The following is a 16644-nucleotide window of genomic DNA, read 5'->3' on the forward strand; positions in this document are numbered from 1 at the left end:
GAATAACCGGATATTAGTAACTAGAAAAAAACCGTCTTCCTCAGAAAACTATTGCTAAAACGAAAATTTTATTCAATGATATTTCAATTCAACAAGTTACTTATAAATATCGCCGCTGTCGATATAGTGTGGTTACATCCTTAACCCATTGAATGAAACGAACGAGAAATTGAACGCTAGTGGATGCCCTATTCTGAATAACCGGATATTAGTAACAGAAAAAAACCGGTTTCCTCAGAAAACTATTGTTAAACTCTGACATTTAATTGTAATAGAATGACTGTTAGCCATTTCGATTCAGAACATGCACAACTAAATATCGTAATACGTCAGGTACAGTTCAAATAATATTATTTGATTTTCTCAGTCCAATACTGTACGATACTCCACTATTTTTAGATAACATGTACCTACATTTGTTGACGTTAATAATTAAAAACAAATATAATAAAAAAATATTTCCAAAAGCACACCTGCAAAAGGGTCTCCTATTATATAATGTAATTTAGTTAATTTTATTTATTTATTTATTAAAACTTAAATGCACAAATACATCAATAAAGATGCACATGCCGAACTTAACATCTTGAGGCATTTTCTCCCAGTCAATCATTGGGCAAACAGAGATGCATGTGGGCGTTGCATTATCAAAATTTGAAATTCAAATGTAAAAAAAGTTTATGTGATTAAATATAACCAATTAATCTGCTGTTTCTTTATTGATCCATTTGAGGTTATGATACAAAAAGAAAAAAGCTTATAATACTAAATTCTTATTATAAGAAATTTATTTTTAAACACTCTAGTAGTGTTTAAAAATAAATTTCTATATTAAATTTCTATCGATTTTAATTTCCGGTTTTTAAAAACGAATTTAATAGCCGGTACCGGTGTCGTCCCAAGTCGACATCACTGCGCAGCAAACATTTGCCGTCTCTGTCTATTGCATACGCATTACATGCAGCTGTCTCATATTGACACAATGTTGTCCGTGCGCAATATCTACAAATTACTTAATAATAATTTAAAAAGTTATTATTATTATAGTAAACCTAAATTTTAAAATTCGCTATTTAGGCTAGTCAGTATTACTATTTTAGTGCCTGGCTTACACTAAAATAGTAATAGTAGTAAAATGGTAGTTTCTGACCGCTTTATGCAACTGCATAAAGAGCAACTGCACTGTCATAGAATTTCATTTTGTAGTTATCATGAAAGTTCAAAAACACCAAAAATATCATCATCATCATTGCCTTGCCATTATCCCATTATATAGGGTCGACACAGTACATCATCTTCTATTGATCCCTTTCGGCCGGCATATCTGAGCTTACGCTCCTTTTATAAATATCATCTTTCATACAATCTTTTCTATTTAGTACGTCTTCTGGCTGTCTCGTACCTACAAACACCCAAAATATAAAATTTTATAATTAATCTTTATAGGTATTGTATGTATTAAAATAATACACGATTATTGCACTCTGGAATATTGAACCCTACAAACAGTGTAAGAATTTTTCAAAACGGTTGCACCGTTTGCCAGGTTGCACCAGGTACCAGAATTGATGTAGATTCTACACTTTATTCAATTGTAAAGAAGAGAACCACGCAAATATACAAATTGAAATGTTGTCTAATATACCTACAGTCACTTTTCTGTTTTATTATAGCAATACCAATGAACTGGGGGGAAGAGGATTGTTAGTAATGTGGATTGCTGATATTATTGCTAGCAATGTACCATGTCAGGTTAACCTCCACGCGGTTCCCCCTGGAAACCATCGTGATAAATTCATGGTGAATTTGTCACGATGGGCTAACTGACCTGACCTCATGCTCATCTTATCATCCTCCACTAGTGCCCCGCCAGCGTAAACCGTTAGCGCAGATGGGTGCACCATTCCATTATCATCCATAAAAAAATATACTAGTGAACTAATCACAGACTAACATTTCCTAGAAAAACAAATTAGACTTTAATTAAAATTCTATTTTAATCGTAAAGAATTAAAGTCCATATCTGTTTAACCAATTTCAACATCATACCTTCCTCCTGCTATTTCTGTACTATGACGCTAAGTAAATAAAAAAATATTACCTGACACCTAAGTACGTGGTAAATGATAGACCGACCATTCTCTTATCTTGAAATATGTTGAAATCGATTGATATCTTTTCCCCAAGTGCTTAGAATGTTTAGCTATTTGGAATGAATCAAATTACTAAATTAAGTTGGCTACTTACTTTACTTACATAATTTTTTTCAATATAATACAACATTATTAAAATGTAAGTTACTAACTTTTTTTAGATAAAAGTTTATAAAAACTCGTGAACGTCAAATTTGATTACAACCTCAAGTTGCAAATATCTTTGATTGCACGGCGTTTACATTAATTGTGAATGATCTAATGATCTAGCGACGGTAATCTGTACTGGGTGAAAAGGACAGGCTAAAACGAAAACAGCTGGTTCAGATGAATGATCTGAATCAGCGGGCAAATTATTTTTCCACCGGAATGCATCACAGTCATAGTTATCTAGCTCTGCCCGCGGTATCACCCGCCTTAAACTTTACTCGTTGAACACGATAGTTTGTGATTATGGATGTTTGTTACTCTTTGACGCTAAACCTACTGAATGGATTTTGATGAAACTTTACAGTAATACAGGTTATATATCAGATTAACATATAGGCTATATATTTTATTGAAATTTAACGCCGGTGAAATCGTGGGCACAGCTAGTGATATTATAAATACGAAAGTTTGTGAGTATGGTTGGATGTTTGTTATATACTCTTTCACGCAAACACTATTGAACGGATTTTGATAAAACGTTACAGTATCTACAAATATATATTAATAGCTATAAAATTCATATGGGTGAAACTGGAGACACAGCTAGTATATAATATTTAAGAAACCTTATTTGTAATCGTAATATGAAAGAAATTAAAATCTTTTAATTTATATTCATTATTATTATGATTACGTACAATTTGCGCCATAATTTTCAATATATAATATCTTTGTTAATTTATTTTTTCTGAATACTAAAAATAAAAATACCTACGAGATAAATATTATTGAATAGAAAAGAGCAGACATAAAAAAGTCATACCTTTTTTAAATTAAGGAATATAAACATAAAAAAGCAAAATTATGGCCGACAGGCCGATATATAAAGAAATACATTACGTTCTAGAATTCTTACAATCAATTGAATAAACAAGACCCAACCAATATTACTTATTATCGTCGTCACACTTATTTATACACTTATAAACAAAGACATCCACCAAGGTGGCTTCGCCAGCCAAGATTTCAATTTTTCCCTTGAAGGCATGATGATACTTTCCCCTTTCTTCGGTTCAGGCATTTTTGCATACTTTAGTAAGACGTTACAATCTACATTGTTTTGCAAATAACTATCTTTAGTCTGAATTCCCACTGCACATTCCATTTTAGATGATGATACTGGTGGACCTTTCATGGTTAGGGGATCGGTAATGTTCACCGTATATGTACAAGTTGTAATGTTATTATCTGTAATATTTCCAACCACGTTGACATTAATAGTGGTTGAATTTGTTACACAGACTGTTTGATTCGTATAACTTTCAGGTTTCATTTCAATACTTATAGCATCTTTAGTAAAAGTTGAAACTATTTCACAAGGTATTCTTAGTGCTTTTACCATATTGTTATCCTCTTTTACTTTCAGAGTACATATAGCCGAATCTTGTGGCCTATTATTAGATGTATAAGAATTTGAAGATTCATATCGTCTTCTATAATAATCGTCATAGTAATAATGGTCGTAATAATGACTGTGTGTACGACCTAAATTGTACATTGCTAAACCAGTTATCAGATCGCTATATTGGCTCCCAGAATTTCTATACTCACTTATATAAACATACTGAGGAGATGTATAATAGCTCGAAGTACTATAATAAGGCTTATTGTTTGTTTTTCCATAGCGTGTACCACCATAACGCACATGATTGTGGATACCCATATCTACATTTCTATTAACCGTACTATACGAGTTCCGTGATCCTGAGTTGAATACTACTGGTGCCTGGTTACTGCCTGATCCAGATAATCCCGTAACAGACAGTGGATAATTATGGAAAGAGCCAGATGTATGGGTATGACCGGAACCCGATAGTTTCGTAGGCGATGCTGTGTAACTGTACATTGATCCAGATGATGGAGTTGTGGGGTAAACATTAAAGTATCCGGGTTTTGATAATGGAGGTGAATTGTTATGATTAATGTTCGATAAAGTAGGCAACGTCATGGGGTATATGTATCCAGTACTAAATTTTGTGGATATTGTTGAATTCAATTTCTTATAGGGACCAGATCCTAATATTTCCGATGACGCAAGTGAATTATTTCTAACAGATGTTGATGGATGGTTAGAACTCATACTTGTTATGTTTCCACTCGATACTCGTGGTAATAATGTAGGATATTCTTGACCAGCATGTGTTATATTGGTTTTACTTCCTGACATGCCTGATGAGGACACTGGATAATTGTGATTCAAAGTAGGCTTCAGTGATGTGGTATCTTTATTTAAATGAACTCTTAATACAGAAGGTTCGTTTGGTATAGAAGGTTTATAACTGTAACTATTCAATTGATTTACCTTATTATTACTGCCTGATAATCCTGTTGACGATAGATGATAACCATCACTGCTTTTAGATGGTATTAAATATGAAAGTGGCTTGTAGTTATTATCTCCTGATAAACTTGTGAGAGATTCTGGATAATTGTGACTAAAATGTGACCCATCTTGCAGTAAAGCTGGTTTATTTTTGTCGGCTCCTGATAATCCTGAAGTAGGTGGATATTGATGATCTGCTCCAGAGGTTCTTAGCATCGGTTGCTGGTTATGACTGAATGGAGGCTTGTTTTCTAATTCGCCACCAAATTTTGTAGATGAAAATTTACCAGAAGATGTACCTGGTTTATATATATTATTGCCTGATAAACCTGAAGAGGATATCGGATAACTATAACCTCCAGAATTTGAAGTATGTTTACTTATATCACTTGTATGGAATCCAATAGTGGCTACATGACTATGGCTTCCCCAACTCCAACTACCACTTCCACTACTGCTTCGACTACGGCTCCGGCTACTGCTTCGACTTCCACCAAATCGGCCTTCTGTAATTGTGACTAGTAAACAAAATAACAAAATGAACAACAAAATAATTCTGTTGGCCATTATGAGAGACACACTCTCGCGTACTTGTTTGAGTCTGAACTGGGTAATTTATACAATTATTTATACTGGTCCAAACAAGCGTCCGGATGACGTTGCTCTGACAATAAAGTCGTTTATTGTGATAAAAGAGGGTTAAAGATTAATTAACTTTATTCTGGGATGATTGATTGATACAACACATGTGGTTTTATCAATAAACAAAAATAAAAATATAGAACCCGCTAAATATAACAATTTAATAACAAAACATTTATAAATTATAATTTTTAAAGGCCGTGGATAATACAAAAAACCTTGGCTATTTTTATAATAGGTAATTTATTATTTTAAGGACGTCATCACGTTATCTAGATTACGATAAACATAATCGAAGCCAACCCGGTTAAATTAGTTACTAAAATTTTTTTATTAATGAATGAATGAAATGAAATATGCACTCGCCTCCCCGCACTGAAGTATGATAGTATGAGCCTGAAGTCAAGTAAGTATTGCGGCGAATTTATCACGGCCAATTGGATTGTTTGGAGCATCCAATAGAATAAATTGCTGTCAATATAGCAGCTAGTCCCATCATCATTATTACATAGTGTAAAACAAAGTCTCTGTCGCTGACTGTCCCTATGTATGCTTAAACCTTTAAAACTACGCAACGTAGATTTTGAACGATTTTGAAGTGTTTTTTTTTATAATAGATAGAGTGATTCAAGAGGAAGGTTTATATATATAATACATGTACACCCGTGCGAAGCCGGGCGAGTAGCTAGATACTGCTAGATACTAATAAAATTCCTCCGACAGTGGCAAGGGTTTATTGTAAAATAATATTTACGATATTTTATATTACAACAAAGATAAACGAATATATAAACTTTTTATCATCTTGGATTAAACTCACAATTATTAAGTTATACAATAAGTATACCTTAACACCAAAATGTACCGTCGATAATTACTAAGACTTATTATAGTAGTAAACTAAAGCTCTATCGTTCCGGTAAACTGGTAAATACAATAGGTACCAGTGATAATAAAGAATGCATCGGAAATTTTACGGTCACGTGCCCTGTACCTTCGACAATGAGCTCTAAATCGCAATGTAATGATCTTTTACACTGTAATCAAGTCTTGTGAAGGCAAAGCCACAGTTCTATCTCGCGATTCTGTCGCAGCGATAGAATACTGCCACCGTGTTATTTAGTACCAATCATGACGTCCGCATCGCATCACATTTAAAATGTTACTTTCTGTGCTGTTCATGAACTTATTAATTCAAGTGTTTTGTGAGGGGAACAAACAGATGAAACCATATACCTTTCCCATACCTTTTGAAATGCCCAACAGAAATGATCGTGCCGAACAGTGCTGGCTAAGAATAGAAGATTTGGAGATCACGGAGACAATAACGACATACTGTCGTATTGCCCATGCATTTCTTCATAGTTACATCCCTGAATACAATCTAAAGAAAATGACTGAGGATGACGTCAATGTTAACGTATGGGACGAAGACCCTATTAGAAGTCCAGAAGATAGTTTAACTAAACTACCTGAATCCGACCAGAAAACTTTAAAGGATTGGAAGCAAACTACAGTGACGGACCCAATAACTAATATTAGGATATATGTGAGTCAAGAAGCAGATTGTAGATTGGTCGTGATTAACAGAGAAGCAATGTCAAATTACAAAGTTGATTGTGAAACTTTGTTGTATTTTTTTAATCAACATTTGGATAATAGTGCAATGTTTTCTTCCAGTAATAGTAACTATCTCATAGTCACTTGTGTTTTCCTCATAGTTATAAATATTCCGATTATATGGCTGAACTAGCAATAGCTTTCTCCTTTAAGAATATTTCATTCTAAATTAAATAACTTTCACAAATGTAAAATTTATGAAAGACGTAAAAATATAACTCCACAAATTGAAGTTAAAATCAGTCAATCAGTTCAAATGAATCACATTAAACAAACAAGCTTATATTATTGTTTATATACCTATGCAAGACTCTAATTTCACATGAAATTTAAATATTTTGTTTTTATTTCAATTAACGGAACTTCCAAATAATTGTTGTTGTATTTAGAATGTTTACTTACAAATAACGGAATATTCTCTATATAGTATATGATACCATATAGCGTTAAGGTGTTATATATCTATACCTACATGTAGTTTTATGTATCTATATATTATGTCACAGTACAAAAAGATAATGTAACAGTCACAATACAAAAAGATCCAAGTACACAGCATGTAAAAGCACTGAACCAAACCAAGTCACGGCTGACTTGTGACCAGTTAATTAACTGTTATATACCCAGCTGATTGTTGATTGCTATCCACTACTACTAAGCAATAATGATAAATATAAGGAAACACACAGTTAATATAATTTTGTTACAGTTTTCGTTACCAATTAAGTTAGTGATTTATACCTTTATTTACACCCAAGCGGCTGTGAATTCAAAACTGGCCGCAACCAAAAAATGTTACTGACTTTCCGTGATGGAAACACTAGTAAGAAATTAATTCGAGAGACAGGAATAAAATAGCCTATTGCCACATTAGATTTAAATATATAAAGAAAAAGGGTTGCGTCCACCACAACATTGACAACAAGGCCACTGACTAACACATCTGGCATAACGCGACGGTATGTTCCTCCCTCCGATCGATCCCCCGTCCAATTCAAATGGGGATTGAAATTACGACGTCCTGAGCCGAAGTTCTAATTGCCCTCAGACTAAAGTCGTATCCGTCATGCGGGTGTTGGCCTTGGCCGCTCCATAAGTCCTTCCGCAGGATTGAAGTGCCATCTGCACTCGCCAACTATTATCCGGTGAAGCTGTAAAGGGCCTCTGCGGTCAGCAGCATTAGAGTAGACCGAAATAAAAGGAATTTTTCTTTTAAGTGTATGTTTATTTCACACACGACGCATTCTGTTCATACATAATTTGAGAACGCCGCATTAATTCGGTATTTTAAAAGTTGTGTACCGGATGACTGTTTTTATTCGCGAATATCCGCATCCATACTTATTTAACGTATATTATATTAGATTGTGTCCTCGTGAAACTATAAATGTATACATATCTACGATTCGCGTCTGTTTTTGAAAATAGATACGAAGTCACCACTAACCACGCAATATGCGGTTCTTAAAATACATGAGTCAATGCGGGAAATTCCGGTATTATAGATAAAAACTGCAATATGTGCTATTTAGTCTGTTATATATCTGCCAGAAAAAAGATTTAAATGTCAAATAAAACAGTTCCTTTGCAAAAAAGCTTACTATAAAATTGAAGAATTCGTTAACGATAATAATGTTTTTATAGAAAAACTTTAAATCCATAGCACTGACAATATTATCTGATTACATTAATAATGAGTGCGTAGCGACCTCTATGTTGATTATCGCATGCCTCTTACTTGTTATACTGTAATTATTTATATAAAAAAAAACATCTATTAAAAAGAGCAACACACAAGTTTCTTGCTCATTCTTCTTGTGATGAATCTGCATTCCGAATGAGTGGTAGAATCAAAATATGACTATTCAAAAGTGCTTGTAATGAGTTTATTTGAATAAAGATTATTTCTATTTCTATTTCTACATCGACAATAGTCATGATGTACATATACAAAGACTGGTGTATAAGCTAGAAGGAAGTGTGTAAAAGAATTCAGATAGTCTATTTATTGATACACAAATATATTATACAAAAACTGATATACAAAAAAATACGGACAATTATGATAAAATTATTTGTATTTATAGTTAGACTACCATTTGTTTTGTTTTCTTTGTATATATTTATACAGATTAATGGTTGTATGGAAGCCTGTGGCTTTCAAAATAAGAAACATGTAATTTTACTCTATTACAAAAAAAAATGCTTGTTTTAGGTTATCCTTACTTATCTCTAAATTCTGTAAAATTATAGATTAGATTTTAATTGCAAGTTCTATATTTGATAACTCAACCGTGATCTTCTTGATTACATTATACATTTTTTTGTATTGTAAAATGACCTTGCCAAATAATTATTTATGGATACTACGCATAACGAAACCCAACGAACATATATAACTATGCAGAAACCGGGTACATCACATCTATCGAATGTCGGTGTACACTTTGAAATATTATTCTATGCACACATTTTGTATATTTATATTGAGTATCATCTTCGTTAGCCTGTAATGTGAATGTTAGTTGAGCTATGTTTCGGTTGTAGGGAAAGGAATTAGAAAAAAAGGCTTGTGGTCCTCTCTCTCTCTCTCTTGTGGTAGGACTTTTATGATATATGTAAAATCTACCGTCAGTTTGGAATGCTTTCGTGATGATAAGAACTGACAAGAAACATGGCTCTCGTTTGTAATGAAAGTTATGGTGTTGATTGCTGGCTTAAAGCCAGGGTGAGTTGTTACTTATTAAAGGTATGTACATATGTTAATCCGAAATTAGTTCTTCTTTACGAGTTTGTTTGAACAAAAACACAAAGCTTAAGTCATTTTCGTTGTAGAATATTCTAACATTCCATTCATATTGTTACAAGTTTACAACCGTACAATTTCCATGAAAATAAATTTTACACTACAATTCTTTATGTTAGAGACTTCAGTATATATTATATCTAATAACATAAATTTTAAAACACCGAGCTCATGACTCCGATAACAATGTTGTTAAAACAATATTACTTGGAATGACAGAATTTGCGTATACAGTTGTAATGTAAATTTAGTGAATTTGTCACACACGCTATTATGTCTCATAGTATTACTGGGAAATCATTATTACAAGCTATTAATGTAAAAAAAGAAATAGGTACCTACTTGGATAACGGTTTTAATGGAGAATCTTTTTTTATATCAAAAGAAGCAAGGACCAACCTGATGGTGAGTGATTACAACCGACGAGTACCTAAAACACTATAGTAATTGTTAGATTTTTTATTAAGGGGTGCATAGGGAAAGGAATTAAGAAAGGGACAGGACGGAGGCGGATAGTTTCCACCTCGACTCACTATGCCAAACGCAATAATACTTAACGCTGGTATTGTGAAGAGTTGTGGTATTTCTCAATTGGAGTTAGGCCTATTCGTGCTTCATAAAAAATGCAACTAGTTACTTCTTAATTATTCTATATACATATATAAAAATATTTTTACATTTTACAAGTTCAAAACCAAAAAATTTTTACATCTTTCTGTTTTGTCTTAAAAAATGGATACGCATTATTGTATCTGGAGTAAAATACCTATATACCTATGTCTCACCACCTCATCTATATTTGCAGTAAAACAACTTGCATTGTAAGATGTGTTTCGATTGAAGAACGAGATAAGGAAATAATATTACTGGGATTGAGAGCATAATATCTTAGTTCTTGAGAATGAACGCGTGAGTGGTACCACGGCCGTGATAAAGTGATCTCTGTGATGAAATCAACTTATTTGCCATGTCAGCAACTTTAAAAAGTATAAAGATGAGAACTAGGTATGACAGTTCAGTCATGTCGATTTGTTCAGACCTGATTATGTTTAATTTTCAACTTCTGTAAATCATGCTAATTATGTTGAATGCAATTCATAAGACTAATTATTGCTCATTTTCATTCAATAGTCCTTGAGACGATAGTCATAAAAACAAATGCGCATTATCGTGTTAACTTCATGGAAGTTATTTGTTTGCTATTTAATCTAGATACTAAAATTGTTATTAAGTTTTTCAGTTCATAAAATTCACTGCACATTAAGGAGGGAAGGGATTGACAAAAAAACAAAATTGTTTGACGTCACATGTTCAATTGTAATAGGTATTAAAATACAAAATTTGAGCTATTAACGAAAAAGTTAACATTACATATTTCCATAATGTTTGATAAAATTGTAAATATGTGACTTCACACAAGAGAGGGGGACTCCCCCTCACAAATATTAGCAACTGTGACAAATTAAAATAGTAAGAAATTTGTGTAACGTAATATGAGTGGCTCCTTATGCAGTCGATTTTCAGTACACAGACATACACGGAGACATATGATTCACTTACATTACATCAATTTCAATTAGACATTTTCTAATTCTAGCAAACACAGACGGTTTAAACATCCCTTCTGAAGTCAATTCAAAATAAAGTCCCTAAATACCAATTTATGCTGTTTACTTGAATTCCCCCACTTAAAATACGCTTAGTATTTGAGTTAAACATCTAAATACATCAAACGACACAATTTGGCTTCCAATCAGGCGAATCGACATTTTGATCCAAAGTCGTGTATATCCGTCACGTCAGTCAGACAAAATATCGGTCCGAATATACCAAATGAACTGGGCCAAAAAAAAAACCAAATGAAACCTCCTTATTCATTTGTTGAGATGCAACAGATCGGATGTGAAGGTATGTAGTGCGTAGACACTTTAATGCGATATTTATTTCTAACAAGCAGGCAATCGAAGAGGTTTTTAAAAAACTACAATTACGGGGCCACAATCAGGTATCTACGGCGATGTCACGCTATCTGAATCTGATTATAAGTGGTCATATTGTATTTAAAATTTACATTTTAGCCATTTTTTATAATTCAGTTACCTACTTATACTATTTATGCTTAGATGATATGTGTACTTTAGGGTACAAAGTAAAGTTATTGGTACATTTACAAAATTAATGCGCTACATTGTGTCTTTCAAATGTTGATAGATTTTTTAAATATGTACCATGATTCCGGTAATTGCATATTATCTATTGTACACTTTATTTTACAATGTTTTTGTAAGACTGTACATAATTTATCATAATATATAATATAAAAAGCAAACTAGCTGTATTATATAAAAATACTTATCCTGCTTCGCTGACTGGTTACACATTGGGTTTATATAATGAAACATTACGAAATAATACGCATGGAGGAACGCAATAACACTTCAACAGGATTATGATGATAATTATACAAATATTATCTATAGCTGTAATCCAAACATATTATGACGGTCCACAATAATCCCCCCTTTTATTCCTTCTGCACGTTTCAATAGGATAAAAATATATCAGGCGACTAAAATACTAGAATGAATGGCTAACTGTAACCGTCTGGTTTTTATATAAGATAACTTGGAACTTTAAAAACAAGAGCATATCGATTTTTATATTCTATTGTTTTTCTGGAAATCATTGTGGTTAATTAGTTAATTTATCAAAGAAGACTATGAACTATATAACATCAGGTATGTTGATAACATATCACACCAATGGAAACGGAACCGCAATAAACCATATAAAACTCAAAGGTGACTGACATAGTGATATATCAACGCACAGCCCAAACGACTGGACGGATCGGTCTGAAATCTGGCATGCGGGTAGACGTTATTACGTAGGCATCCGCTAAGAAAGGATTTTGATTAATTCTACCCCCAAGGGGATAAAATAGGAGATGAAAGTTTGTATGAAACTTTGTCAATTTTAAACCGATCGGGCTTAGACTGCATGCATAAAGCTACTATGACGTGGGGGGAAGGGGATTGTTAATAATGTGGACTCATGACCCCATTACTAGCAATGTACCATGTCAGGTTGACCTCCACGCGGTTCCCTCTGGAAACCATCGTGATAAATTCCTGGCGAAATTGTCATGATGGGCTAACTGACCTGACCTCATGTTCATCCTATCATCCTCCACTGGTGCCCCGCCAGCGTAAACCGTTAGCGCTAGCGGGTGTACCATTCCATTATCTTCCATAAAAAAAAAAGCTACTATGACGTAGGCATCCCCTAAGAAAGGATTTTAATAAATTCCACCCCTAAGGGGATAAATTAACGCGAGCGATGTCGCGGGACATAAACAGTGAAAATGTGACGCAGGCGAAATTATGTTAGATATGTGTAAATAATAAAGGTTATTAGGGCGAGGGGGCCCTCGCCTGTTCTCGGCATACGCAGCTACGAACTAGTGGAAGATCGTAGAATAGGAATGATGTCAGTTAACGAATCCGCCAAAAATACAAATTCTCGGAGAATTCCTTAATTGGATGAATACCGAGGATGTTGCGTGGAGTTCTCTAATTTCCGTTACAAAATCCTTCATTGAATTCCTCTAAATTTGTTTGCAATTGATTCGCAAAATTCATTGTGATGCTCGTAGTAACACCATCTATATACATATATTACTCTATAATTGCATTATTATATCTCACAGTACATAATATAAAATGAAATCGTTGTCAGTTCGCTTAGATCTTTTAAACTACGCAACGCATTATACAGAAGTTTTAGCAATAGATAGAGTGATTCAAGACGAAGGTATATACATGTGTATAATACGTGTACACTCTTATGAAGTCGGGGCTGGTAGCTAGTATAATATAAAGAGCGTTCACTAAATGAAATAGCACTAACGGTTTGCGTATTCTTTGCATATAACATCGCAACAGGCGTTAATTTTGTCATATTGCATCAAATAAAACTATCATACAACAGACTATTTTAACATATGAACTAAGCCAATTATTAAATTAAATTTTAGTAACTGGCATTCTGTAATATATGAACATTTCCTTATGCTATTGGAATAGCAAACACGATGATGGTCCACTTGATTATAAATGGTAAGCGTCCTTATACATGTCCCTCTAAATCAACAGCACTACGGAAATCACGTCACCTTGGGATATCGATGCTAGTAGGTATATCTTTTATTATTAATAGGGAAAGATCCAAATAAATAGCTCTTGAAGCAATTTCTAATGTTCCAAAGTATCTTTTATTATTAATAGGGAAAAGATCCAAATTAATTAAAATTGGATCTATTTCTAATGTTCGAAGTTATGCTTTCAGGCTGTCTCTAGCAATTTAAATTGTATAACGTAACAGAGTGATAAAGTCATTAGATAAACGTAAACGTCAAGACAGATTGTAATTTATTTTGAATATTTATATGTGATTAGACAACTTTCATCCATCCTTCATTCTATTAGAAATCGAGCATAGTCATTACTTATTCAATGTCTATTAGAATTAATTGTAGAACCTAACATACTAAATCAACATTAAGCAATTCAATCATTGGGATATCAATATCAATAAGAAACAATTTAGGAAAAACACCTAAATTGAAAAAAATTGAATTATAACCCAAAAGTCCATATATATACTATAAATAAAATACTAATTGAAGGTACGTCATTATCATATCAATAGAATTAAGTAATTTATATTTCTTTTATAAATAATATATGAGTTTCCATTTTTGGGTGAGATAAAGAAATGAAATTATAAAATATTAGCTACCCACCCCGGCTTCGCACGGGTGTACATCTATACATATAAAACTTCCACTTGAATAACTCTATTTATTAAAAAAGCTGCTTTAATATTCGTTGCGTGGTTTAAAGATTTAAACATACATAGGGACGGTCAGACAGCGACAGCGACTTTGTTTTATACTACGTAATAATGAAGCGGATGACATATTAACGTGATTCCCATAATACAGTTCATGTGTGCATATCAGTGAAGGTGACCGCTCACCATCAAGTGGGTCGTAAGTTGTTAGCCATTACAATTACATAAAAAAAGCTAATGGTGAGTGGTAACTGTCGCCTATAAACATGAACGATCATCATGCGGTACCTCTCAGGTGATGCCTCTATTTCAGTAGAATAAAATTTCCCAACGCCTTATCCTATAATGACACTTCCTTATTTTGTACACATCAACCGAAACAAATCTTATGAAGCAATATGAAACAAATGAGACAGAAGTGCCCACTTTGTACAAAAACCACTTTTACCAAAATAAACCAGTACGATTCATTATATTTATGTAGTTTGATTAAACTTCGTCTTTTAATCACCCTTACATAGTACGTGTAAATCCCATAAGCATGGACAACAAACAACTTAATGTATTACTTGGCTAGGTCAAGGTGATTTCTTCACGGTACAACGATAGAAAGTAATTAATTGTTTATAGCTATCACATTGTAAAACATAGTATTAGTAGTGACTATGTACGAGTATGTATTTACGCTAACGACTGTGCCACAAGGGAGGATGTCATCATATTACGTCGCCCACTCTCGGTCGTAAGTCAATGATGTTTTGTTAACATGGGGCATAAAACTATCACAACTTTACAGATCAAGACTTTTATATACTAGAAGACATAACGTAAAAAAGTAAACCGTAGTATTACTATATGTATATATAAAATACTCGAGTAACGGGTTTCGTACTTATACTCCTCCGAAACGGCTTGACAATTTTGGTGTATGATCTGGGAATTAGTGACATATTATTTATATTTGTATTTTTATTACGTACGTAGGTCATAAAGGTGGCCCTATCCAGAAATAATGTATATGGCAAAACAACTTCAAGGATCAGCTAGTATCGTACTTGTGTTTATTCTATTGTACGTGTGTTTGTCAACTAATTCCAAATTACAAACTTGTATCTACTTTTATTAAGATTATTATATATACTTAGTAATTTTGTATTGATTCTCTCCCTCACTGACGTTGTAAATTTCTCGTGTACAATACTTTTTCTTGACTCAGCAAGCTAGAAAAAATATTGTGTAAACTGATAATATTTGGCGTACATTTTTTTCTTCCAAGGATGTGACGACCAAGGGAAGAAAGCCTGATATCAGGGCGAGAGCAGAAAATCTAGAAATTTTCTAAAAACTTTACACCTAACCCTAAAACCTAGGTAAGTGTGATAATAAAAAAAGGCTTTTATTTTACTATCATGCTCGTATGAGAAGACACTTAAGGTTGTCAGTTAGTACTCGTAATTAACATCAATGTGAAAAACGAACCAAATATAAAAAAATCCATTAAATTCTCATTATTTTTTATAGATATATAGCTACTTATATTTTTTTTAATAAATATGAGATATTAATGTTTTCTTTTATTTTAATACTTTTCGTATTTATGTATATAATATATTAAAAAAAAACAGTAATGTACTTCCTACACAAAAATATCTATGTCAGTAATGGCGGTAATAAAAAAGAATTTTTGCGCTGCATTTGTTTCAGATTGCGTTTCAAATATTTTCATTTATACTTTTTTTTTAAGATAAATCTCTCAGTGAAAACTGAACTAATAAAAATGCTAATGTGACTGATGACATTCACGTCATGCCTTTGTCACATTGTTCAAGGTCTGTGTTTCTGACAAATCGCGGAAAGGGTGCACGCCCTTTGTGTTAACGCGTCAAATTTCGCCACTGCGTCATTGTCAGTTTCACTATTAATTCATGTTGCCAGAAGAATAATAAATTATATATTTTGCTTATGTAGTTGTAGACGCTTCTATTCTCTAGTCGTTGTCTTTTTTTATTTAGTTGGATTGCAAACGACGGCAGTTT

At 33.0% G+C, this 16644-nt stretch overlaps 3 protein-coding genes across 3 annotated transcripts in view; 1 reads left to right on the top strand and 2 right to left on the bottom strand.

The window, feature by feature from the left end:
- Positions 1–16644, bottom strand: part of LOC131850790 (adenosine receptor A3) — a 62218-nt gene that overhangs the window by 14605 nt on the left and 30969 nt on the right. The window lies entirely within an intron of this gene.
- LOC131850789 (uncharacterized) lies at positions 3109–5314 on the bottom strand. Its single transcript, XM_059201151.1, has one exon. The coding sequence runs from the start codon at positions 5251–5253 to the stop codon at positions 3277–3279; it is 1977 nt and encodes a 658-aa protein (XP_059057134.1). The 5' UTR covers positions 5254–5314; the 3' UTR covers positions 3109–3276.
- Positions 6488–7081, top strand: LOC131850793 (uncharacterized). Its single transcript, XM_059201155.1, has one exon. It carries the CDS (start codon positions 6488–6490, stop codon positions 7079–7081), a length of 594 nt encoding a protein of 197 aa, XP_059057138.1.

This window comes from Achroia grisella, unplaced genomic scaffold (genome assembly GCF_030625045.1).
Source record: "Achroia grisella isolate CSIRO2021 unplaced genomic scaffold, CSIRO_AGI_Agris_v1 utg779, whole genome shotgun sequence".
NCBI lineage: Eukaryota > Metazoa > Arthropoda > Insecta > Lepidoptera > Pyralidae > Achroia > Achroia grisella.